The following is a 27,687-nucleotide window of genomic DNA, read 5'->3' as shown; positions in this document are numbered from 1 at the left end:
AGAATTCTACAATATCTAATCAGAGTGAAGAATCCCATGCTATTTTAATATTCATAGTTGTAGGACAACAATATATTACTGCACCAGTGAAATTTCCAGTAAAATCCAGAGAATTGATTTTATTGTAAAATTGCTTTTGATAATAGTACAAAATAGGGTTTCAAAACTGTATGCAATACAAGAAGTTATTAAAATGTTAATGTTAATCAAAAAAAAAAACATTTCCAATGGTAGTTTAACACTTATTTCCTTTTTTAAAAAATCATTTATCCATTCACTACATACATACTGTACAAATACATCTTCCTATACATCATTTACATTTCAGTAGTAGGCAATACCAAGTGTGTCCATCACCATCAGAATTGCTTGCAGAGGATCCACGACTTCTTGCATGGTATCTTTCCTCAAGACCCAGTCTGGTTTAATCCTGTGAAGAGATTGGTGGCTTGCATTAGAGTATTTCAATGCCACAGCAGAAATAGAAGACTAATTTTTAAGCACTTACTTTGAAACGGTTTTTATTCTTAGAGGAGTTACTGGAACAGAGGAGCTCCCACCTAGGGCAGTGTTTGTTTTCTGCTTCACAAGTGTTCTCTCTGCATCCATCCTGTGCTTCCGAGCTGTGAGCTTATAGAGGCTCTGGATGCAAGAAATAGTCCTTGGCATGCCTCGGATTTCCTGAGGAGAGGGAAAACAGCACACAGTCAATACTGCAAGTTCAAAAGCAGCTTAAAGCAAGAAAACATGAGTGTGTTCACCATCTTGGAAATGCGTTTTTTTAAATCACAGTTTAGTTGAAATTAATATTACAGCCATAACAGGTACGAGAGAGAAAAAAACAAAAATCACAAACAACACCAAAACATGCAAGTATGTTAAATTAAACCATTAAACCCAAAACATTTAGGTCTTACCAAAGCTCTTTTAGAGTCCTTCGAAAGGATGGCCAGCAAACAACAGGTCTTTGTGAAAATGCTTCCTCCTTTCTCTGAAACTTTGTCCCCAGCTTTGCTTCTGTACATTTGCAGTAGGTCTAGTAAAGTATCTATAGAATTTTCAGCTTCATAAACTGCTCGAGTAGTTCTTTCATACTGTTAGACAAGAAAGAGACAAGAGAGCTTCTATAGACAGATCTTTAAAGTATCCTTAGTTTACAGGTTGCTATTTAGAGGTTAGAGGAAAAAGTAAAGTCCATATACTCTCCCCTAGAATAAATTTGTAGCTGAACTGCTGTCCAAGCAATACAATTCACTTCTGTATTTACACAATTGTAACAGATTATAAGAAGGTGCCTTTTTTGCTTCCTCCCTTGTTTAGAAACCCATAGAATCTGATTCTCTATTTATAATAAAGAAATAAATTAGAATAATTTCAGAGAAATTTAAAAATATTTGTGATAACTTGCAATGCCTTAAGGTCATGAAATAATTTTTTTCACCAAAAACCTTCATATAACTCTTACAAAGTAAATAAATAACTGGTTTCAAAACAACAGTGAAAAATCAGAACCTATTTTTATTCAAAACTACTACTTCTGTTGCTCCAGAATAGTTGAGAAATTTTGTGGATAAACAAGTACTACAATAAAGTAGCCTACTGCTTATAAACCTCCAAAGAAAATATTCAAGTTACCTTTGAAACATTGAGTAGAACCTGAACTGAGTATCTGATCACATCCATGCATGGAACACTCCGGTTGCAGCTTCGAATCAGAAGGAAAACACTGAAGATTGCTCTGCTCTGAGCCATATTTTCACAACACAGTGGGGACAGCCTGGTAGCCACCTCTGAAACAATTAAAGAAAAACAAATAGAGAAAAAACTCTGAAGTTCAAGCAAAATACTTACAAACTAGGATTTTCTCTATTTTGAACTTAAAAGTGCAAAGTAAAAATTGCAATTATTGATTTAAGTGTTATTAAAGCAATAGTTTTAATACGCTAGACTAACAATTAAGAAAACAAAACGTCCACAGAGAACATATATTGTAAAAATTATAAACTTATATTAGGTATAGCACTACTAGGACTGACAGAAAATTAGAGCAATCATACAGGATTTCCTTTCTCTACATAACCATTTAAATATTGTTCTTAAATCAATCATACAATTTTGGTCTGGAAAACCTTCCATTATACCCTCTAACACTACTCACATTTTATAGTCATGCAGAAAGCCTAAATATCATTATAAACTCTCCTCAGCTGAAAAAAATCTAGTTTTTATCCTTCAGAAAATCCATCAGTTATAATAAAATCAAATACTGACCAAGATGCTTTAGTGCTGCAAGAATGTAGGAGAGATGTTTGTATTTTAGAAGGTGATCAATTGCAATTGCAGTTCTGTTGCCCAGTGTGTTTTCTTTTCTACTGTTTTCATTGGCCCTTTCTAAACTGCGCCTTAAAGCTCTGGTTTTTGCTGTGTCAGTCTTCTTTCTCCAAGAATATCCCCTCCACAATGCCTACAGAAAAAGGAATTCCACAAAGAGAAATAGTTGTAAAGGATAGACAAGACAACTGAACTTCCATCACCACTCCAAATCCGTTTTATACAAGTCTGACAAAGTATTGAATGGCCTGGGCTATTCAATTTTAAGGCATTAACACTCAGTGTTTATTTTTTTATCTTCAAATACTGAACTTTCAAAGACAAAAGGCAAAAAACTCCATGCATATTCAGTCCATACACACTCCCACTAAGTCATCTCAACCATTATCTGCTTATTCCTTCATGATCTGTCTGCCTTCAGCTTCCATGTCTAAACCCAAGCTGACTTGGCTTGCAATTTCACCGATAAAGTCATCAACCAAACCAAAGATCTTCCTCTCCCCCAAAACCCACGAGGAAAAACCCAGCTAATAAAAAGAAACAACCCCAAAGGTGTTATTTTGTTACAAGAGGCGTTTACCTGAAATTTGACTATTCCCGCTGCGAGTCTCCGCCTGCGCCTGCGGGCGAGGAAGGCGCGCGCGCTCCTCTGGATGATGGCGGCCGCGCGCCGCCTGCGCCTCAGCCAGCCTCGAACCGCGCGCTGCAGCCCCACCACTCTGCGGTACTCCCGTAAAAATCTCCTGCGCTGCGTTTTCGCTCGGAACCAGCTCTGTTTAAAATGAAAGCACGCTTCTGTTTATTTAGAACTCCTCCCCTATGTTCTCTTTGCCCACCCTAAATGAGCACTGATAAAAAGTGAGTGTTTTAACATGAGCTTTGGTAGATACAGGCACTATAAACACCACCAGTCACAAATAACCTCCAGGACTCTGATTGGCCTTGGGTAGCTGAAATGCAAGACTGCAGAATGAAATCTTAACTAGGAGCCACTAATTCACAGAATGACCAGGTTGGAAGAGACCTTTAAGATCATCGAGTCCAACCCATGCCCCAGCACCTCAACTAAACCATGGCCACATCCAGGCTTTTCTTAAAACACATCCAGGAATGATGACTCCACCAACCTCCCTGGGCAGACCATTCCAGAACTTTATCACCCTTTCTGTAAAAAACTTTTTCCTAATATCCAATCATATTTCCCTTGACACACTAGGGAAGCATTCTGAGGACAGAAGGGTAAAGGAGGGGATAGATAGAATGGCTTTCAGTGAGAAGGGACCTACAATGATCATCAAGACCAACTGTCTGACCTAAAGATAAAATATGTAACTCTCCCAATTTATGCTTGTGTCCAGCATTACTATGCCCTAGGAGTTCTCTCTTGGCTGGCTTTCAAGGAGAACCACCATTCCACTTTGCTCATTTCCCAGCTCTGTTTCTTCCCTTCTATAAGCAAAGAAGGGAGACAGGCTACTGTGTGCCAAATCAGAGCATAAAACCCCTTTTCCATCCATTCTCTCTTGCCTTAAAGGGAAAATCTAACTTCTGGGGAGAAAGAACAGATTTGTATATATGTAGAAGTAGAAGAGCAAACTTTGCCATGACATCCTTGACCAGAGAACAGCTATTTCAGAGCTCCCATTTCAGCCTCTCCATTTATCCAGTGCTGGCTTCCCATACTGGAACTAAGCTAATGGTAAGTTTGGAGACCTGAAAATAATTTTTACAATTTGGTAGTGCTGCAATACAGACCTGATTTTGATCTTGTTTTTAGATAAGTAAAACCCGGTTTTATTAAAATGCTGCAACCTACACCAGCTCAGATATCACTGGCAGATCAGAAGCATCCAACCAAATAAATCACAGTATCCCAAAGGATTGTTCATGTAAGGAGATGCTCTACATTTCACAAACCTTACAGGTTGTTGTGTCTAATCTTTTCTACCTCTAGTAGGACATAAAGAAATAGGCTGACAGCACTCAGATTTCTTTAGCAAGCTTGACGGTCTGAAGGAAAACAAACTTTCCTATCCATTCTCAGCTTTAAAATGCTTAAGCCTCCAGAGCTTGCTTAGCTGTGTATAAGCAGCAGTATTTAATAAATCATAGTCTACATAATTTAGCTTTATTTTCACATGTGAAGGAACTACATTGTCTTAATGCTACAGCTTAGCTCATAGAAAACAAGTTAGACTATTACACAAATCAGCTATTACACATTCAGCCTTAATCAGACCAACCTGTATTATAAGAACAGATGAGATCTGGGTTTGTGCAAGTTTTAAGGTGAGGTGAAGCCTGTAAGCCCTTTGAATTTTAATTGCAGAGATATGATGATACACAGCTGCTGTAAAATAAAGAAGTCTCTTCTTTTGTTTCTGTTCTGAAATCTGCAAAAGGAAAACAAAATGGGGAACATCATTAATTTTCAGACTCTGAGGTAGCTGGATGTCCACACAAAGAATAGTGTCCACAACAATACACTATTAGATACTAAAAATCAGCTCAGAAATAAAGTAAGCTACTACTCTGCAGTACTAGCTCTCTGATTTAAATTGTAACACAGAGAAGTGATTGTAAAAAACATCATCAGTACATGGCAAAGAACAATTTCACTGCAAGCTTATGTGTGCAGAATCATCCATTATAGGTAAGCTCAAAGATCTCAGAAGCTAAAACAACAGCCAACAGTGAAAATACACTTTAGTTCTAAAGAATTGTAAGAAAAGGCTCAAACTGTGTTTGATCTATTCTGACCTCAACCAATATTCAAAGCAGCCAACAATAACTTAATTTAAACACCAAGAAATCATGTTTTCCTCTCCTTGCCAGTCAGAATTAATGGTAAAAAACAGCTCTAGAGATACTTTACATCCAAAGCAAAGTTTTCATTTGAATTATACCAACCTTTTTCCTGACTAAATAACCCCGGATAAATGCTTGCAGTTTAATGACAGCTCTTCTAGTCTCATTGTATTTCATAAATTGAAGTCTGCCTTCCTGCCAAGCCCGCAGATGTTTTTGGATAATTACAGCAGCAGCTTTTTGTTGAACAAATTTCCTTCTTGCCTTGAAACCTCTATATGCGTTTTGGATCAGACATGCAGCCTGGTGCTTCTGGAAAAGATACTAAAGAATGCACTGATAATTAAAATTTGTTCATTCATGTCAGGATCAATATACATTTATTTTTAGCTCTAGGAGGTTTTTTCCTTCATAAGAACAAAAATGGAATAAGTACAAGTTAACTCATACAGTAGCAGTTTATATAAAATGTACTTCCACAGTTTGGAAGGTCTTTTCATTTACCTAAATGGGGTCAAAATACGGGCTTAATCTTTGGCAAGCAATAAAGCCAGCAGAAAATTCGGCATTTTATTTTGGTATCTGTGTACAGAGGGATAATTCAACAATTGGAACTGTTCAAAATCAAGAACCAACCCTGCTGCTTACAGCAAAAGGATATTTAATATTTTGGAGATTGTTCAAATCAAAGGTGTTCAATCTTCACTCAGGTTCCACCTTTTCTATCCTTCTGCACACTGATGACAAAAATCACTGAAAAACACTGAAAATTTTTCAAGTAACCATGACACATCAGAGTGCAAGTGAAAACACACCTCTCTTAGAAGTCTCCTGGCCCTGTACTGCCTGTATGCCAACTGGATCTTAACTGCAGCACTCCTGGTTGCCAAAAACTGCTGCCGAAGCCTCCGCGCAGCGCGGGTCGCTCTCCAGACTCTTTGGATGGTAAGGGCACAGGACTTCATCTGCAAAAACCTAACATGGAAATGCATTTTTAAGTAAGAAAACAGTGATGGTTTATGAAATCATTAAGATAGATATCGGGAAAGCACAGCTGTTCTCAACCAGATCTTGGAACACCAGAAAATCAGAATAGTCAGCAGCACTGGCAGAAAGACTGATTTTACACAGAAGACACTTTCTGGTATCCCACAGGAGGCATTTCCCTAACTTACTGCCAAAGGAGGCTGGGGAGGGACACAGCCATTTGAAAGGCATTGGACAGACTGACATACAACAGGTCCATAAAAGGATAATAACAGGAACAGGCAGGGATGTTTAAAAAGCAGGCATACTCAGGGAGGAGCTTGTATCACTGAACAGCATCCCCTACTGCTACTGGCATGGGACAGTTCAGAAGGAGATGAGCTACCAGGCTGATCCTATAGCAAAATAAACATAAACCAGTTTAACTATTCCATTGTGGATTAAAATGAAATAGTTTTTCAATCTACAAATTGTATGCTGGAATTTTAACAATATCCAGAACATTTTTCTTGCAAAGAGAGAAGTGAAATAAGAACCAAGGTCTACTCTTTCTAGAGCCTAACACACATAATTTAAACTTGCGAAGGAGCTTTCCTTGCAGGAAAACAAACAAATGTAATGAAAATCTTTTGCAAAAGAGCAACCCCACCTGCACCAATAGGATTACAACCACACATGTTACAAGGACGCTACAGGGGCAGAGCCTGAGAACCTGAAGAGTTCTACAGAGTGCAGTGCAGCACTAAATAATGACATAACAAAAGCTTTGAAAAGTGGAATGATGCATCTCAGATTGGGTATTACCGAGTCCGCAGCTGTCTGGCTCTGAAGTGCCTCTGGATAACAAGGGTAGCTCTGAGCACAGACACGTATTCCTTCCGTGCCTTGTGACCTCGGAACCAGGCTTGGATCACTCGTGCTGCTCTCATTTTGCTAACCCACTGCCTGGCTTTATAACCTCTGTATGCTGCCTATCAGAGAAATAAAAATAAATCAGAACTGTTAATGGAATGAACAAAATTAAAAAGAAAAATATCACATCAACAGGAACAATTTTTGGGATTTCTATATCTAAAATACTACAAATATTTAAGTTCTCCCAACTAGACGATGTTTTCAAAAGCAAGTGAAACATATTCAGGGAAATACACAAATGCCACTCTTTAATATTAGTCTGCAAAAATAACTATATTGTGAAGAAACAAATACAAAAGACTAAAAAACCCAAACAAACACTCAATAAAAACCACTTTAATGATTACCTGAATTGTAATGGCAGCTTTTTTCATTTGATGGAATCTGTGTTGATCAATATTTCGCATCCGATGGGCTCGGTAGTGCTGCTGTATTAACACAGCAGAAAATTTGCACAGAAGATATTTCTGTCTCTGAATAAATCCACGGAAAGAAGCCTTCAAAGAAAAAGACAAACTTGGAATATTTCACCACTTGCATCATAAATCAGCTGGGAATGTCTGCATGTTTCTACGTACAGCTGTACTCACTGGCTTGTTATAAAAACAACAACTAAATAAACATATTCCCAATGTCAAAAGCAATTCTTTTTTTCTACCTTTTAAGGAAAGTAACCATCCTTATATTGTTCAGGATGTATAAGTTAAATATTCAGAAAACAACTAAGCAACTACCAATCCCCCCAAAACATGGAGGTGAGGAAAGCACATCTGATTTCTATTAGTTAAGTAGAGCATGTGGTCTCCAACAATAGAGTAAAACCAACCTAAGACATTCTCACAGAATCCTAGAATGGTTTGGGTTGGAAGGGATCTTTGAAGATGGTCTAGTTCCAACCCATCCAACATGGGCAGGGATACCCATTAGATCAGGCTTCTCAGGGCCACAAATTATTATGACAGATTATTCGTTTCCCTTTCTTCCTTGATTTGGGGGAATTTCCCTCCTTACATTCCTCTTCAAAATGTCAGTTAGGCACTTTGATTAGTCTAGGGTCAATCAGTAAACCTAGGAAGACTAACATGATTGATTTACTCACACCTTCCTAAGCATGAGTCCTTAGGAATGTAGCAATCATGTTTTTTTGCCATTCATGTCACTTTGTACCCAATCAGTGCCCTTCTCATGAGCTTTCATTCATATTCCCATCAAAGAAAACATTCATTAAGCCACTAATATTTAGAGGTGAAATTCAGTTTTCTTAAAGAATCTTATTTGCGTGTACTGCGGTACTAAGCTTTATACATCTGCCTTGTAGTACACTTCAGAAACTGATTCTACTGTGGTTTCCAGAACAGTAAATCTTTAAAACACCTACAAACGAAAAACAAAACACCCAAATCCCAGTGCTATTCATTCAGAAGTACCTGAATTTTAATTGTGCTTTTTTTCATTTTGTGAAACCTCTTCCTTTGGATGTATCCTCTGACTGTGGCCTGCACAAGGACAATGCTCCTGCGGGTTTGTAAGTAAGCCATTCTCTGGTGCTTCACAGCCAGGTGGGATCGGTAGTGCCGCTGCAGGACAACTGCTGCTCTTTTATAGTTCATATACTGGGACTGACATTTATACATTAAGTAATAGGATTGCAATGTAACAGCTGCTGCCCTGAGCTGGATGTATTTTCTGCGCTGCAGAGCCATCTGAAGAAAAGACTGAATCTTTCTTGCGGCTCGTAGCTGCCTTGCTGTTTTTCTTGCTTCCATAGCTCGGAAGGCAGACTGAATAACTACTATGGCTTGTCTTTGAGCCAGGTACTGTGCCCTCTGTTCACGAGCCCTGAGGCATGATCTGTACCACCTCTGAACAGCAACTGCTGAGCTCCGGAGCAGTGCATAGCGAATGCGGGCTCTCCGGCGTCGGAACGCGGACTGGATCGTTACTGCTGCTGACCTCTGGGCAAGGAAGCGTCTCCTCTCCACACACATTCGTACGAACGACTGAATGCGCCGTGCAGCAACATTGGCTTTATACAACTGCCTGGCTTTCCTAGCACGAAAAGCAGCTTGAAGGCAAATGACAGCCTTTCTTATTTCTGCGTAATTTCTCATGGCAGCTTCTTTTGCCATTTTGGCTCTGAACCTCTGCTGTATGACTGTGGCAGCCCAGCACAGCTGTTTGTAACACCTACGTTGTACATACATGCGATAGCTGGACTGTATTACAACTGCTGAAACATGCAGGAGTTTCAGTTCCTGCCGTGCCCTCATGCCCCTGTATGCTGCTTGAATAACGAGAACAGAATTCTTCATCGCCAGATACTCCCTGCGTTGGTTCTTTCCTTTCAAATAGGATCGGTAGTAGTTCTGTATAAGCATAGCTGCAATTCTCATATTCTGATAGGCCCTCCTATCCCTGAGCATTCTGTAGGCTGCCTGTATTGTACTGGCAGCTGAATGCATGTGCTTGAGACTCCTCCTCACTCTGACACCTCTATATACAGCCTGGATGTGAATAACTGCTCTGCGGAGAGAATGATATTCCAAAGCATGCTGCCTTGCCAGAACTAAAGCTCGGTACCTTCTCTGAAAGACAAGAGTAGCTGCTTTAAGAGAGAGATATCTCTGATGTTCTCTGAAGGCTTTGAAGTTTTTCTGAACCACAGTTGCAGCACAGTGCATTTCTCGCTGTTTTTTTCTCACTCGCATGTCTCGAAAAGCCCTCTGGATACAAGTTGCTGCTTTCTTCAATGAGGTGTAACGCTCTACAGCAATTTTCCTGAGTCTGTGGGCTCTGTACCTCCTCTGTATCAGCTGGGCTGCCCACTGAACTCTTCTGTAATGACAGTACTGCCTATACATTCGGTAGTTTCTCTGTATTGTAAGTGCTGCCTCATGCTGTCTCTTCAGGAAGCATCTTGTTTTCATTCCTCTGTAGGCAGCTTGAAGAACTAAAACAGAATTGTACAGTTTTAAGTACTTTTCTCTCTCACGCTTCCCTTCCCTGTAAGCTCGGTAACGTTCCTGTATGATTACTGAAGCAAGCCTGAGTGCTTGATAAGAAGTGTAAATTTTATGCATTCTTAACATTGCTTGAATAACTGTAGCAGCTTGATGCATTTGCTGTATTTTTTTCCTTACCACAAATCCTCTATAAGCAGACTGTATGACAACAGCGGCATTAAGGAGAGAGAGATATTTTTGACGCTGAATATTTGCTAGTTTTGTTGCTCTGTATTTTCTCTGAATTACAACAGCAGCTGACTTAATGGAAAGAAAACGTTTTCTTTCAAGGAAAGTTCTAAACCTTCTTTGAATAATCACAGCTGATTCATTCATGGTTCTGATAAGCTGCCTTGTTTTCATACCACGGAACGCAGCCTGGATATGTAGTATAGCATTTTTCATAATCATGTAGTTGTGAACTTGTGCATCTCTCTCCTTACAAGCACGGAACCACTGCTGAATCTGCCTCGTTGCAAGCAACAACTTTCTGAAATCCCTCTGTTGTTTGTGCATCCGATAATAGGACTGGATTATTGCTGCTGACTGGTGCATAGTTTTTAAGTCTTGTCGGACTTTCATGCCTCTGCAAGCGGCCTGGAGGATAATAACAGACTTCTTTAGTTCCAAGTACTTTTTGCGTTGTACTTTACCTAAACAAAATGCCCTGTATTGCCTTTGAATTCTTATTGCTGCCATTCTCATTGACCGATACTTTATGCTCATGCAATACATCTTAAACGTGGCTTGGATGCAAACAGCTGCTTGGTGCATACACTGAACCTGTCGCCTCACTCTTACACCTCTGTAAATCGCCTGCACTTGGACTGTGACTCTTTTTAAAGACAAATACCTCTGCCTTTGACATTTAGCATGAGTGGCTGCACGGTAACGCCTTTGAATGGCTATAGCTGCAGACCGAAGTCGTTCATATTCCTTCTTGACCAGGTAAGATTTGAAGGCAGCTTGTATAGTTGTAGCAGCGTTGTTTAGTTTGTTCAGTTGTCTCCTCACAGTCATCCCACGGTAAGCAGCTTGCAAGACTAATGCAGCTGCCTTGGTTTTTAGATAAACTGCACGTTGGGTTTTTTTCATATAGTAGGCTCTGTAGTATTTCTGAATCACCAAAGTGGCTTGTCTTAGCTTCTTGTATTTTACTTGATTTATGTGCATTCTGTAATAGGATTGAATAATTGTTGCAAGATGATGTTGCTTCTGAATGGTTTTTCTCACAGCTTTCCCCCTCCATAGTGCCTGAAGACACACTGCAGCATTTCTCAGCTGAACATATTCTTGCCGTTGTCTCTGGCCTAGAACCTTGGCTCTGTAATGCCTTTGGATGGTTAGCACAGAGTGCTTCACAAGCCTGAATTTCTTCACAGCCATGAATTTTCTGAAGGTAGACTGTATCTTAGTAGCAGCAATGTGCTGTCTTTGAATCTGCTTTCGCACCCTCCAGCCACGAAAAGCTGCTTGTAAAGAAAGCACTGCTGCTCTTGTCATTAAGAAGTTCAGTCTTTGCCTCTTACCACCCTTACAATTTCTGTACCATCTCTGAATCACAACGGAGGCCTGAACCATTGCCTTGTGTTTCACTCGTGCAGCATGAGCTCTAAAAGCAGTCTGAATTTTAATAGCAGCTCTGCATTCAAGTTTGAGCTTTTTGCGTGTTTTATAGCCCCTGTAGGCTGCCTGTAAGCACACAGCTGCTTTTCTAACTTGCAAGAACTGCTGCCTGTGACACCGGGTCTTCCTGCAGGCACGATAACGTTGTTGAATGACAGTGACAGCGCTATAGATGCTTAAGTACCGTTGCCGGTCCCTTTTCATTCTGTAGCAGGCCTGAAGTAATATTGCAGCGTCCCTCCACCTTTGTATTTGTTTCCTGACAAGATAGCCTCGAACTAGAGCCTGAATTTTTATGCAACCTCTCTTCAATTTCCTATAATCTTCTTTAAGCTGACGAGCACGTCTCCGAGAACGATACCTTCGCTGGACGTAAAGCGCTGCTTCCCTCAGTGCACAGTAACGCTTTCGGACTTGCCTCATCCTTGCAAGAGCTTGAATCTTCACCGTGGCATCTCTCAAGTTTTTAAATCTCTTCCGGGCAACATAAGCACGGAAACTGGACTGAATTTTGATCACAGATCTCAGGATACAAGCCTGTCTCCTGGCTTGCATCCCTCTGTAGGCAGACTGGAGAACAATGGCAGCCAGGCGCACCCTCTGGAAAGCAGCAGCTGCTTTTTTAGCGGCCACGTGTGCCCTATACCGGCTTTGAATTACAGAAGCAGCATTTTTCATCTCTTTGTATCTTTTTACTTGTTGGTATTTTCTCACATGAGACTGCAATGTAGTAACAGATTTTTTAAACCTCAGGAATCTTTGCTTCTCTCGTTTCATTCTCCACACTGATTGAATAACACACGCTGCTTTTGCTTGTCTGTACAGCTCGCGTGCCTTCATGCCTCTAAAAGCAGCTTGGAGAACTATCACTGCTGCACGCCTTTGCAAATAAGACTCTCTCTCACCTTTGCCCAGTTTATAAGCTCTGTAATACTGCTGGATGGTCACTATTTTTGCCCTGTGCTCCTGGTAAACACGTCTGGCCAGCTGACACCTGTACCAAGCCTGAATCTTGATAACATTTTGCTTAACGTGTAGATACTGCTTCAGGTCTCTGTGCATCCTGTACCAAGACTGTATGACAAGGGCAGCCCTCCTTCTCTTAGCCAGTTTTGAAGATTGCCATTTTCGGAAATAACTCTGAATCACCAAAGCTGCTTTAGTTTTCTGCTGAATTTTGTATTTTCTCCATCTTCTGAATGCAGACTGAATAGTAAGTGCTGAAGACTTTAGGATTTGGTATCGTTGTCGATCTATTTTTGCCAGCTTAGTTGCACGCAGATGTCTCTGAATTGTAACTGTAGCCCAAACAATTTGTTTATATGCAGTAACAGACTTCACCATCCTTCTCCTTGCTTGTACAAAAATAACATAGTGTCTTAGCTGTAAGTATCTTCTCCTTGCAGAGTATCTCCTCCAATAAGCCTGCAGGTAAAAAAAGAAAAAGATTTTGTATTTTCTTCATAGTATGTTAAGCATGAATGAGGACTGTCATCTTCAGCCTTTATAAGATTTCCTATTCCTATACTTATCAGAACCACAGAGTATTCTGGTTGGAAAGTACAGCTGGTTGTGACAGCTAACAGCTGCCCTGGAGGCCTCACAGTCATAGATAACCCTAACTAGAACTGGACCAGTCTATGCTGTTAGGGAAAGTAAGTAAACACATCTAGGGAAAAGCACTGAGAAAATGGGAGATTCAAATTCAAACAACAGACACCAGCCAATCCCTGATGCACACAGACTCAGGCAGCCATTGGCCAGTGAGCTGGGTATAACCAAATTCAGCCAATTAGGACCAACCACGAGCACTTTGAAAGCCATATGGAAGGGAAGTGTACTCAATAAAATTTGTTATTGCTGTAGGAACTTTGGTGTGTCAAGTCACATCCATCTCAACTGTGACAGGAAGGCACCCACAAGGATGGAGTTCTAGACTTGACTGCATGGCCCACAGCAGGATCAAACCCATGACTTTGGTGTTGTTGGTGCCATGCTCTAACCAACTGAGCTCATCTCTGGGTCTTAATCCCTAGGAAGTCAAACCCAGAAATCTATTTTAAAAAAAGCAAAAGCTAAATGGTTTTTAAGCATTTTCAATTCTGGGAAAAGCCTCAATTTGCCCTGGCAACAGCAGATTCCCTTTTACACTGTCTGATAAGTCAGCAATTCTTTAAAATCCAGTCTGAAAAGTCTTAGGAGTGACATATTTATCTTTGGGTAATAGTGGTGAAAGTATCTTGAGAAACTGAATTATCTGCCCAAACTACCATTGCCATGCCTGCCACTCTGAATGTTTCCACTGCAGGTGACATAACACTAGAAGAGTAATTTTAAGTAATGTTCAGCAGCTGCAAAGAAGAAAACCAACATAATCTCATCAGTCCTTACATTAATGTTTAATGCCCTCTGTTTTAATGCTTATGGTACTCCAAAATATTCACCAAGAAGGAAGAATTGTTAATTTAATAGCACATTACCATCCCTCCCTGGAGAGAAAAACTTACTAAACCTCTCAAAACCAAAGGGGGGAAAAATAATTTTAAAAAATTACATGAAAGCAATAATTGCTGCAAGCAGCACAAATGGACCTTAGTGAGGCTCTTTCTTAGAGGTTTCAAGGGGTTTCCTTACTGTGTAACCTTGCTTTAGATTGTATTACCTGAATGACTGTGGCAGATTTATTTCTGGCTTCCTCCAGTTTTGTCTTTTTCAGATTGAAGAGAGTCATCCTGGCCAAGTATCCTCTCCAGTGCTTCTGGATGAAAATGGCTGCATTCTCTCGCCTCAGGATGCGCCGGCGAGCCAAGAAGTTCATTGCAGATTTTTGAATTATCCGAGCAGCTCTGTCTCTTTCCTACAAAGAGTAAATTTCCACTGAACATGAGCTATGGAATTTTTCACTCAAATTTTTCATTAGAATAACTATCTACATCAATCTCAAAGAATTATACTACATATGCATATACATTATAAGATTCATTAATAAAAATAATGCCTGCAATGTTTAAAGGGGTTTGGTTTTGATTCCCTCTCCCCCACCAGCATCTTTACTATTAGTTATTTCAAAAGAGCTGTAAAGGGAGTGTTTTGTCATCATTGTTATGGTTGTGTAGATTTTATACAGTAAAGAAATTGAAGACAAAAAACTCTAAATAGAACTCTGTCCCTTTCTACACCACAGATTCTCAGAATATTTCAGTTGAACACTGTTCCAACATCAATATGCAACCCAGCAAGACACAGTGGTGGCATTTATCAACCTCAAGGTATCATAGTTTTAAAACCTTCACTAAATCTGGTATAACCACCAGAAGATCAAGATACAGAACATAAGAAATTCATGAAATTCAATTCAAAAGACTGGTGAAGCTTAACTCCTTAAAAATATAGTGACTTTGTGCAGAAGTTTAATTACTCCTCTCATCTTATAGACATTAATAGGAATTAACTACTCCTTTAGTTTTAAGGAAGCAGTGCAACTATTTTGTATTTTAAATATTTGGAGAAGTGTTTAAGGAGTGACACACAAAAAAGAACAGTAGCCTCTAAACACCTGTTATTACTTCAAAAGTCTAAAAGAAAAGTGGAGTTTAGTAGATTACACCACCAAGAAGGCCACATATTTTTACAATAGAAATGGCACTCAAATTTAAATGCCAATATTAGTCCAACAAACCTGTATTTTCCATTGAATTTATATTCTTTTTTTTTTTCTTAATGTAGAAGCTATGAATATTGTACAAGCAAGGAGTACCTGAGAGAGTTTCAGTTCCCTTTTCAGCCTGTACCTCCTCCAAGCAGCCTGAATTACTCGTGCAGCTCGAGTTTCTTGGCGAAGATTGAGAAGCCGTGAACACAGAAATGACAGGTAGGTGATAACAACCTACAGAAACACACAACACAGCAGGGTAAGGCTGTACAAAAGAACAGGACATGCTCACACGGGGGCAGAACACATTTCTATCAGCTCTAAAGGCATTTACCTTCTCATCAGGAATTGTATTTGACATGTCTGCGTGATGAATCATTGCTGGTATCCCGCCTAGGTCAGAAACTGCAGCATTGATCAGCTGGAAGTTTTGCTTTTCATTGTCCAGGAGTTCCTTGTATAGGACTGAGGGAGTTACAGCTTTGTAAAGATAAAACATTAGTCAAATCAAATTGTGCAAAGAAATACATTTAACATGAACTTCTGTACATCAAATAACTCACTTTGATCAAATGTTTCTTCCACAGCATTTAGAGAAGTATCAGACTCAGATGAGGAGGAAGAGTTTAGTCCCACTGTAACAGTTCTTGAACATTCTACAGTTTGAGTTGTTCGTTGGCACACAGCTTCCAAAGGCATGTAACAGGGGTGATAGTGATGAATCAAATGACACAGTACTCTGCCATCTGAGAAACACACTGTGAAGTTTTCCACCTATTAAATAAAATACAAATTCCTTGAATTTTTGTACTAGTCAATTGGTATAAACTGGATATAGAATTCTCTTGTACCTTTAAATGTGACCAAGTGCAAATTATTTTTTAACAAAAAAAATTTAAGTAGCTAGTGCTTCCTTTGAACATTTATTGTACAGTGACATACAGCTGTGAGAGCCCAGAAACAAAAGAGGTGTGAGTCGTTATACAGTGAATCTACAATGGAAACATTTATGAAAACAGTCTTCCTACAGCAGGATCCCAAATTAGCCCCTATAGATACCTTTACACTAGGTTTTCAATGGAGAAATAAGTTCTGAATTTGCATCAGTCCTAAAAGCTCTGTTTTACTCTTCAGAAACACTAGCAGCTGCTACTGTATTCTGACCAGAGCCAGGACTCTGACCAGGGCTTCCCTTCTTGGAATGAGCAAACATATCCCTTCTAAACAAACATCTCTGAGGGGATGAACTGACCTTATCCCAAAAATTAGTTTAGTTTTCATAGTTTTTATAAACACTGGAAATTCTATGCACAATTACTTTTAAAATGAAGGCTCAGTAAAACTCCATAAACAATTCCCATTCCAGCAAAAAATGTTCAACTTTCAAAAAGCATTTTTATGCACAAGACTAATTGAAAGGGGAAATTTTTTTGCTGAGATTGGTTTAAAAAGAGAGGGGCAGCTAAACTCACAGAACAATGTTTACTTCAAATCGGATTAAACAAAGTCCAGAAGAATATTTACAAATAATTGCCATTGACTTCTTCTACATATTTGATGGTTTGAAGAACTCTGCTCTGTAAAGAATTACAACAGCACAGGGTGCACTTGTGGAAGTGTACACATAACTATTTACCTTGATATCGTAAAATCTACAAACAGCATTAACCCATGCCATCAGCAGATTCACATTTTCACTGTAAGTCTGAGATAAGAAGTTACTACTGTCTTTCAGTACTCTTAAAGAATTTTGAGAAGTCTTCATAGCACCCAATAGTGCTTTTGTCTTGTGTGTTTTCTTCAAAAACTCAATTTCTTCTTTTAAATGTTCCGCATTCAGAAAAACATCCACCTGTTAGGAAGAAAAACAAAACAGGGAAATGTCAACAGTGTGACATGTCCTGCATTACAGCTGCTGGATACAGGAGCTTTAGACACGGCATTTTGAAGAGAAGCTACGCTCACTCCTTAGCAGCACTGCCTCACAATCAGTAGTGGGTAATCTGGACTTGCCAGCATAGATGGCAGATAAAAAATCCTAAATCTACCCTTCCCACTGTTCTGTGTAAGAGTTATTGCATTAGTTTATTAACTAATGGTTAGTTTATAAGCTATAGTTTATAACCTGTTGTTTATAAACTAATGAGTTTATTAACTAATGTTGGGAAAAACAGGGAAATTCCCTGTGTAATTTCAATGTGCTCTCAGAGGAAACAATATCAGAGTCCTGCCTGCAGTTCCACTGTGCCCATGTACCAATCCTCCTTCTTTAAGGGATTCCAAAAGGACTTGAGCTGGTTGGAGAAGAAACAGCATATCCACAGGGCTTGGATAAAGCCACTACTCACTCAGGTTGTTTCTCTAATCAAAAGGAATGCAACTGTGACACATGCATCAGAAGAACTAACTGAAGGAAGTTAACTTCTTAATAGCGTAACAGTATTCAAGAAAGAAAATAATTACATCTGATTTTTATTATATTGTCCTATCTTAGTGATACTTCTGTAGCTGACATTTTCATATTCTTGCTTTACATATACTTAATTGCACTTACATTCCTGACTACTTAGCAGTGAAATTCCACCTCAAGTTTATCTTATTTTGCCTTTCATACATTATGTTCCTTCCAACTGGATTTGTCAGTTGGACACTTATTTTTAAAACATCCTTGACTCAACTTAACTCTTAAAATAGTCTTAAGAAAATGATTTTTACTTTCTCTACTAACTTTTGAAGTGTCATTGCAGTAATGCCTAAGAAATTTTCATTCTTATTTCAAGGATGTTTCATCAATGGTTTCAGGTAAAAGTAAGAAAAAGCAGAAGAGCTATACCTTCAGAGATTACCCTATAATTGCCTAACGGTGTAACATCAAAATGTCCTTTTCAGTTATTAAGTCTACCCGCAGTTTGCAATCAACATTATTTTACTTTTAAGTATCAATTCTGCTACTATACGGCATAAACTCACTTTTTTCCAAAAACTTAAACAAATGTGTAAAAAAAGCACAGTTAAAATATTATCCAAGCTGTATTGTTAGGGAACAACTAGCAGTTTAATAAAATTTACATGGAGCTTTGAACATACAAAGTAAATCACTGAAAAGTAGAAGCTTTCACAGACATTAAATATCCTTAAAAGAGTGGTGTTTTCATTACTACTCCTTTGTAACTAGCAAAAACCAAACAAAATAATCAATTGAATAGTACCTGGAAGGCAAAGACAATTTTCCACAGCAGTGCTAACGTTCGCTCCCTGTGTCTATCCACAATATCCCTGGAGTCAATTGAAGCACCTATCAAATGAAACAAGGGATTAAAGTGTGCAGTAGTTATCTGATGCACTCAGAATAACCCTGATTTCTAGGCCTTACCAGTTTCATCTTTCAAGTGCACTCCTCGCTCTTTAAGGACACTGAGGACAATATCCACATTATGCATCTTCTGTAGCCGACTTATTGCAGGAACTCTCAGCTGCTTTGAGAGACTCCAGTTTTTGGTCAGAAGCTCCACTGTTCTCCTAACAAAGGTAATTGCATGGTTAAATGCCTCTGATGAGCTCACATTAAATATGATATAAAAGAAAATAAATATTTCAATAGAATTCTGTATCAACGCACACAAGACGAATGCCACACTGTAAGTCCACAGCCAGGTTTGTTACAGCAAAATCAAATTCATCCAGTGGAGTTTGAACATGACTGACAGGAAGTCCTAAGAAACCCAGATGGCGGGAAAGGTCACCTTCACCACTCAGGAAGTCCCGGGAAAAGGCAAGCAAAAGGTCTTTGCTAGCCTAAAGTTAAAACAAAAATAAAAACAAATCTTAACATTACAATATTTGTCAATCAGAATACAATTTTCATCCCTTGTACCTCCCAAATTACATTTCATATTTTCTTGTCTAATTCTTAAAATTACATGGGTTTTTTAAAAATTCTTTTTAGCAAGTCACATAACTTTAACTTTTGTCGGATTAAAACCAATAAAAAAAAATTATACACTGAGTCTTAGGACAACAATGGAGGAAGATACAAATCCCAGCTCTCACCTTGAACTCTGCATCCTTACAAAAGAGGCAGGGATCGTGTTCAATCATTCTGGACTGTTTGGCACAGTCCAAAAAGCAAACCAACAGCAGCAATTTTTTCAGTGTGAACTTTGACAAAGCTTCTTCATGACCTGAAATGACAGAACTCAATAAGTGATAGTTTAAAAATTAAGTGCTACAAATAAATTGTTTTGGAAGCAGTTGTTACCTTCCCGGTAAAGGTGAGGCACGACGGGATGTCTGTATTCAGCTGCAATGTCAGGGTTCCACAGCAAGCGATTAAGGATAAATATTGCTAAACCCATAACATCACTATTACTCTCCAAAGCTATCAGTTCTCCATAAACAGTCTAATATGAAAGGGAAAAAAGCAGAAGTGTTAAAAGTTACCTTAAATACTCTGTGATTTTGTAAACAATATATGTTATTGAATCTCTAAAATAATGAAAGGAAATTGATCTCTAAATACCAAAGAGTTTTTAAGTGAATCCCTGAAAGGTAAAGCCAAATTTCAGAAGATCTAATCCCATTTCAAAACACATATGATCATCTAAGTCTGAGAAATCAGTCAGGAACTTCTTTAAGATGACCACTTTCTTCTCCAGTTTAGTAAAGTGAAACTGATAGGGAAATGCTTTTGTGCTATTGGCCATGGAATTAACTTCCACTATCCTTGATTAAATATTCTACTTCTTAATAAGATAATCACTTTTTTAAAGCAAATATGTTGTAACAATTTAAAACATATGCATCATGCTATAACTGAATTGAACCTACCTGAATTAATATGACAGAAAAAAGAAAGAAACCCAAAACAACCTCTGCTAAAAAATTGCTAAATGTCCTTTAAACTTAGATTATAGACTCTACACAGTGAGCTTACCTCCAGACCTATACGCAGCCATAAAGGGTTGTAAGATAAAAGCCAATTAAGGACTTTCTGCCTTTCTCCTGCAAGAAAGCATTTTTTAATATCAGATCCAGCAAACATTTCAGATTAATGCAAAAATTTCTATTAACCAATTTCAGATCAAACAAACTCAGTGTGTGAATAACCCTTTTCCTACTTACAAGAGGAGAGAGTCCTCTTACCTATGTCTTTCCAGAGGTGCCTGTCCCTGCGGACCAGCAGGCGCCTGCTTTCGATCTCCACCTCGAGTCTCTGGATGGCTTTGACCATGGTTTCGGAGGTGAACAGGCGGCAGGCCTCGCGCCGCAGCCTGTTCAGCTTACGGCGAGCTGTGTACGCTTTTAGAGACGCCTCGTCCTTCGTGGGTGCCTTGAGAAGGCTCCTTTTGTGATGGTTCTCTTCCCCCAGGATAAGGGCAGCTGCATTTACTGTTTAAACGTGCACAGAAAGCAAGCATTTACATTTCAAATAAAGGTAGCTTTGCACACCTTTTTTTTTTTTCCCCTCTTTAAGCTGAAGTTTTGTTATTTTTATTCTGAGTGATGATTTATCCTTCAGGAAGCTTATCAGCTGTTGCACTATACATACGTTAAGTACAAGAACACTAGTCAACTATTAAACAAAAAAACACTTATTTCATAAGTGAGCAGGGCTAGAAATTCAATTTTAAGATTAATGGTTCCATCTTCATTTTTTTCAAATGAAGCTAAAGACAGAGCATAAAGTAGGTCATTCTTTTAGTAAAGTGCCAGCTATAATATTTTCCAGCAGGTGGAGATTCCCCACTGACCACCCACTGAGGAGTGCCACAGCCACACATTCCAGTGCATTCTTGGTGCAGAGCACCCTCCATGCAGGGGTGTGGTGTGCTGCGCTTGCCATGAGCTAGTGAGTCAGCTACACTTCTCAGAAGGGGGAAAATATGACAACATGACTCTGAAAAGGTTGAGTGTTAAATGAGTACTACTACTTGTTACTGTTAATAAGTATATTACATAAAGCTTAAGAAAATGGGAAGACAAAAATTTTTTACTCTTACCTTGTGAGGTATTTGTTTTCACAATGAAGTCATCGGGAGTAAGTACAAAATTTAACCACCAGGTGAAACCTCGTTGCTGCTTCTCCTTCCAACGTTCATCATAAAACATGTTTTTAGCAGCAAAAGGCATTGGGTGCCTAGGGATGACTTAAAAAAAAAAGGCAAAATAATAAAAAACTTCAGTTTTTGCAGTTTTTGAAATGTTTGATAACCAATATGCATTTCATTCTGGAAAGAATTAATGCTTGACACTCCATTTAGCACTACAGCCAAAAAGGCAAATTGTTAACATCTTCAGTGACTTGTGGATCAGGGACTATTAAATAAACTTCAGCCACAAAACATGGCTTGAGTTGTTACAGCCCTAGAACTAAGACAAGATACCTAGAACCCAGGCCATTTGCAATGGGGTAAACTCAAACTGAACTGGATTACATCCAGGAAGAACTGTTTTATAGATGCATTTTTCTAGTCAGATCAACTCAGTATTGTTAACTCTGTAAAATTTTTATCTTGTTGTTGGAAAGAAAATTTCTCTTCTGAGTTATTGTGTTGTTGCCTTAAAATGTTGTCAAAGATGGAAGATGCATTTAACTGATAGCCATCAGTTAAATCTATTAAAGCTGGGAGCAGAACTGTAATACAGATTTTACACTTACAGGCCAATCTGGAAAAAAGTAACATTTACTTTTAGCTGACCATGTGGGGCAACCAATTCTCCTATAAGTAATCAAAACAGATCACAAAAGGTTACATACATTGTTCTACTAGGTATTGATTCATTTTAGATACTATCTTCTATTTCCTTTCAGCTCTAACCAGTTAGTTCTTACCTGACACCACCAGTACAATTGTGACATTCTGTTCAGTGTTTTACCACACACCAGATGTCTGCCTACCTGTTTTCAGTGGTTTCACAAATGTCAGGTGTGACTGGGCCAATCCAGGGACAGGTTTACTAATTCTTCTGGTAGCTTTAGGTGCCTTCTGCAGTGAAGAACCTACAAGTATTAACACACAATTATCAACAGCAAATATGTCAGTGAAAGTTAATGTATGAAAGTTCCTCTCACTTCTAAAGTGCAGAACTAGAGTAACTCCCCATGAACCATTCAAAAGATATTGATGATTTAAAAAGGGAAGGAAGGAAGATGTGTGGATGCAGGGAACTACAGACTGGTGAGCCTCACTTCTGTGCCTGGGAATATCATGGAGCAGATACTCATGGAAGTGATGTTAAAGCACATATAAGACAAGAAGGTGACTGAAGACAGAGAGTGTGGCTTTACTAAAGGCAAATTGTCACTGACCTGTCTGGTGGCCCTCTGTAGTGGAGTGGCTGACACAGTCAACAAGGGAAACCGACTAATGTCATCTACCTAGAGTTCTGTAAAACCTTCCACACAGACCCACATGGCATCCTCATCTCCACATTGGAGAGATGGATTTGGAGGGTCTACCATTGGGTGGATAAGGAATTGGAGCCTGAGGGTTGTTGTCCATGGCTGTATGCCCAGGTAAAGGCTGGTGATGAGCAGTGTCCCTCAGGGATCTGCCTTGGGACTGGTGCTCTTTAATACTTTATCAATGACACAGAGATGGAGCACACACCTGGCACATCTGCAGGTGACACAAAGGTGAGCTGTTCAGGTGACACAACAGACTGGGAGAAGAACCCAGAGAGAGCAGCCCTGCAGAGGAGGAATTAGGGGTTCTGGTGGATGAAACGCTGGATGTGAACCAAGAGTACGCACTCACAGCCCAGAAGGAAAACTGAATCCTGGGCTGCATCAGAAGAGGGGTAGCCAGAGGTCAAGGAAGGGAATTGTTCCTGTCTACTCTGCCCTTGTCCAGCCCATCTAGCTTTATCCTGATGGATTATTAGAAATAACCTGGTAGATAACACACCTTTTCCTGCTGCACATCAATACTTTCAGCACATTGTTTTTATGCAAACCATCTTAAAAAGCCTGACATTGAAGTGCATTACTGAAAGCCCCAAATCAAATCCAGATCACAGAACAGATCATTTAACTGAAGAAAGCAACATGTGCGATTTTGATCTGAAAGCCATGATTGATTTTTCCGGGTAGTTAAATTTTGCAAATTAAATGCACCTTCAAGTCCCAGGCCCTCATTCCTTTCACATTCCAGAGCATATTTGGGGTTGGAACAGTTAGAAAACTGAAAATAAACTGAAATGCAAACATCAGCATTTTCTGATCTTCAAGCAACAAAGTATTGGCAAACATCAAAGCAGAGAGAACTACACAAGGCTGACTAATCACAGACAGTAAAAAGCAGGCAGAATGAAAAAGACAGAGGAACTTCTTCACTGGAAGGGTGGTTAGGATTATCACAGGCTGAAAGGGGTGGAATCACCATCTCTTAAAAGTGTTGAAAACGTGCATGGATGTGGCACCTAGAGTTACAGTTTAGTGGTGAACGTGGTGGTGCCAAGTTAATGGTGGGACTCAATGTTCCAAGGGGTCTTTTCCAACCTTCATGATACTGTTTTGAAAATATGTGACAACAGCAATGGAAGCAAACATTCACAATGGTAAATGTACATGTGACAAATCTTGTGCAGTAAGTTTCCAGAAAATGTATGTAACCAGGTCTCTGCTCAAGAGCTTTTAGATACTTTATTATTGTAATTAACAAATTTACACAGGAATAAAGTAAATTTGAAGCCAATTACATAACTAAAACTCCAACCTAGTTTTCGGTTTTTTGAAACACAGATACCTAACAAATTGCAAAAGCCCATGAAATATTGCTGACTACAGCTAGACAGTTTAGCTTGCTATACACATTTCCTAATCAAAGGCATCTTTCAGAAAATGGTAAAAGAAGGAATTACTGCTCACCAGCTTTCTTCCTCTGCCCTGCTCTCTCTCCACTCGTGGGTTTGAAGGCCGATGGTCCTCTGGTTGTGTGTGTTTGATTGTCTGTGCTAGAGGTAAGAGCTCTTTTCCTTTCCACTTCTTCCACATGCACTGGAGCTGTAACTCTACTGTTTCCTACAAATGCTTCACACTTCCTCTTACGACACGAAGAAGTTGATCCAGTAGGAGATGAATTTACCTTGTCATTGTGACACTTATTTTCAGATGAAATGGGAGCTGTAACTGGCAGGTGTTTAGATGTTTCTGCTTCCATATGTCCAGGCACCACATTAGCACATCCCGTTATCGCTTTGTTAAGGCATTTTTTAGATTTTGGCTGGTGGGTTTCTGTTCTTGTTTCTTCAGCAGCACCACGTTTACTTTTTATGACAGTGGCAGAAAGAATTGGACGCTTTTTTGTTCGCTCTCTCTGAGAGGGATTGTCAGTCTGAAGTTCCTCTGCAGAAGGAAAACTGCAGTGATCTTCCTTGGGTTTATCACAATCAAATGCCTGTGATTTTACATTGTGCAGCTCAGAGACTTCATTTAAGCTGTGTTCTATGTGAACATGAGTTTCTGTTTCTACACCTCCATCTTTTTTCCACTTTGCAGGTCGAAATCTCCTAACAACATAAGTCTCTGTGGTGGATGATATTAATGCTGCCTCAGGTTTAGGGGACTTTGATGGTTTAGCTGACAAACTGTCCTTCACAAATTGATCAGGTGACAGAATTGGAATAGGCTGTTCTATTACATCTATATCCACTTGATAATTGTCATTTACAAAAGCATCTGGACTTAAAATTCTCCTTGTACTTAAAACAGGCACAGAGGCTGAGTGTTCTGGAGGGGAAACTGGTGAGAGTGTAAAATTAAGAACCCTGCCATCATTTGAAATTGGCAATTGTGGTAATCCAGCAGAACCGGAGGCACTTTCAGGTTGCAATTGATTGTGCTCAGTAACACATTTATTGATGTTACAGATGTCTGTCTCAGGCAACAACTCCTTATTTCCAGAGGCAGCAATATCCCCAAATGCAGTGGACCTCCTCAGGGCAAGCGGCGTGTGAACGGTACTGCCGTGTTCCTCTGGCACTGGTGCAATAGGAGATGGAGGCAGCTGATTCTCTGAGCCAGCAAGAGAGCCATTTCCTTGGGAGGTACCATTCTGCACCGTGCTCTGATTCTCACAGGACTGAAGGGGACTTCTAAGTCTATCCACCTTCTGAGAAACTTGAAATGTTTTATTAACATTTTTAATTTCTAAAGTACTCTTCTTAGCTTTTACTGCAGATGTTCCTGAAGAGTTCTTCTTTTTTAATGTTTCCCAAAGACTCTTCTGAAAAAGAACCGTACATAAAAGTTAGTGTGCTGGCTTTCTAAATTCTTCTGTATGTAAAAGTAAACATTACTAGCAAACCCACTCAAAGTTTAAAAATACTATAAAAAGAACTCCTGATCAAAAATTCACAATACTTTATTTTCAGGCTTGAAAACCATTTGTTTGGTTATGTTTCCATTTTATTCTTTAAGCTGTAGTTAGTTTATCAGCACCTACTTTCCAACCCAGCTAAAAAAAGTTGAGGACAATGGGCATTTCCACAGCATCATTTAGCAGTTTATAGTCCTCTTTCACTGGATTTTCTAGTAATAAAAACAATATTGGCATCAGAGGTACCAAAGTAACAGAATTAAGATACAATAAACACACACCTTTTTCTTCGGGGGCTGCTCAGCATCACCAAGGAGCACAGCTTGATGTTTTATAACATCATTAACAACAAAAGTCACCAGTTCTCTGACTTTTCCTTCTTCTAATGGTGTCCACGTGACAGAAACAAATATTCTTTGGCCTGCCTGTTGGAAAAAAAAAAGTTAAAATTAATATTTGGCATTTAGGTACACTTTGGTAGCATTGAAAATCAAGTAATCAACCAAACAATGAGCAGTATATAGTAGTAACATATATTATGACAACATGAAATGATAAAAAACTGTTAAATGTTTAAATGTCAGTTTTTCCTCTTTGGCATGTAAATCTAAGCAAGGCCTATCAAAAATGTTGTCTTACTGAAAGGTTGTATACCTCTGAATCAAACTACAGTGGAAAACAAGAATGAATACATATAAAAATAACACACAGTAGAAGGAGAAGGGTCGAGTAAAGGTGAGAAGAAATTACAGAATTTTTTGCACATATTAACCAAATAAGTACTCCACAGTAATTTTGACAGAATTATGGTGGGACAAATAATCAGAGGTTGATTAACTTAGGACCTTAGCAGACCCTAAATATAATTTAGTCAAATTTGACATACAAGTCCTTCAACAAAAAGCAAGACACTGCAAATTATCAAGGAAGTCATGAAGCTTTCTATTCATCAATTCCTAGAGGAACATATCCTTCAAGCACTTTGCAGTGAGACTTCACCCTGGTTTTATAAGCCCATTATTGCTAGAGATGTCCACAGCGTTTCTTCCTCTCTCACAAACACTCTGGACAGTCTAGATAATTGTAGATACATGTTCGTCTAAACAGTTCTTTTAAACGCTGGCATTGATTGGACTAGCCACAGTTTGCATTTCCTTAGGTATTGTAAACGTTTAATCCTGTTTTGAGCACGCCTTGCTTAAAGTTGTGTCAGCTAACGAAGGTGCAGAACAGCGACCCGGCATCCTCTTCGCTCAGCCTTTTTCCTGAACATATACCCTGAAACTTTTTGACAGGTCTCTGTCTTCAGAACAACATTCCCAGAGAGCAGTTAACTTTTTTTTTTTTTTTTTAATCCTCGCTGCAAACACCTCTCTTGCAGCAGTTGTAGCCTCTCGCACCGCTGACAGCCCCAGCCTGAGGGGCCCGGCGGCCGCCGCCCTCCGGCGCGAACCGCGGCCCCGACACGCACGGCCCTCCGCGGCCGCCCCACATCCCGGGGGACTGCTGGCTGTCCCCGGGCAGCTCCTCCCGACCCCCCCGGCCGCCAGAGCTGCTGCCCGTCCCCGGCGCGTGTCCCCGTACCTCCACAAAGAAGCGGCGGTGCTCGACGCTGAAGCCCGTGGCGGCGGCCGGAAAGCGGTCGATGACCACGTCGGCATCGTCCTCGTTGGGGTTGTCGATGCCCAGCAGACGCGTGCGGGAGGCGCCCACACGCAGGCGACCGAAGCTGAGGAAGGGCGGCCGGAAAAAGTAGCTCAGAACCAGCACGGCGGGGTCCTCATCCGCGTCCTCCTCGCAGCCCCGCGGGGCCCAGCGCCGCCGGCCAGGCTTGCTGGCGGGGCTGCGGTCCCCCCGCGCCGCTGCGGCGACGGAGCCCGCGGCCATGGCCGGGCAGGCGCGGAGCAGCAGCTCCGCACAGCAGTGCTGCGCCAACCGCCGCTCGCGCGTTCAAACCCGCGGCTCCACCAATCCCCGCGCGGACGGCGCAAGATAGCCCGCCTCCTCACTCCTCAGCCAATCCTAGCGCGGCTCGCGCCCGTTCCAG

General features: G+C 40.0%; 1 protein-coding gene across 1 annotated transcript; it reads right to left on the bottom strand.

Annotated features, from left to right (window-relative positions):
• Positions 1-167: 167 nt before the first annotated feature.
• Positions 168-27,527, bottom strand: ASPM (assembly factor for spindle microtubules). The gene is made up of 29 exons (XM_041420750.1): positions 27,225-27,527; positions 25,922-26,065; positions 24,191-25,547; positions 22,220-22,321; positions 21,321-21,467; positions 20,464-20,709; positions 20,255-20,322; positions 19,580-19,721; positions 19,372-19,502; positions 18,941-19,116; positions 18,695-18,840; positions 18,531-18,616; positions 16,958-17,173; positions 15,885-16,095; positions 15,656-15,801; positions 15,427-15,555; positions 14,332-14,526; positions 8,469-13,094; positions 7,389-7,538; positions 6,931-7,097; positions 5,955-6,114; positions 5,242-5,451; positions 4,575-4,724; positions 2,912-3,103; positions 2,272-2,464; positions 1,636-1,790; positions 918-1,094; positions 509-681; positions 168-430 (listed from the first exon to the last, which is right to left on the bottom strand). Exons 1-29 carry the CDS (start codon positions 27,525-27,527, stop codon positions 325-327), a joined length of 10,404 nt encoding a protein of 3,467 aa, XP_041276684.1. The 3' UTR covers positions 168-324.
• Between the last annotated feature and the right edge of the window lie 160 nt (positions 27,528-27,687).

This window comes from Onychostruthus taczanowskii, unplaced genomic scaffold (genome assembly GCF_017590055.1).
Source record: "Onychostruthus taczanowskii isolate IOZ18803 unplaced genomic scaffold, ASM1759005v1 scaffold65, whole genome shotgun sequence".
NCBI lineage: Eukaryota > Metazoa > Chordata > Aves > Passeriformes > Passeridae > Onychostruthus > Onychostruthus taczanowskii.
This window is presented reverse-complemented; position numbering and strand designations above follow the sequence as displayed.

Excerpts from the sequence above, each read along its gene's own strand:
- ASPM (XM_041420750.1), bottom strand. The coding sequence starts at position 27,527 with ATGGCCGCGGGCTCCGTCGCCGCAGCGGCGCGGGGGGACCGCAGCCCC. Across the intron at positions 19,722-20,254 it reads GGCTGCGTATAGGTCTGGAG|ACTGTTTATGGAGAACTGAT; the intron begins GTAAGCTCACTG and ends CTTTCATATTAG. Across the intron at positions 18,617-18,694 it reads GCACTTGAAAGATGAAACTG|GTGCTTCAATTGACTCCAGG; the intron begins GTAAGGCCTAGA and ends TTCATTTGATAG.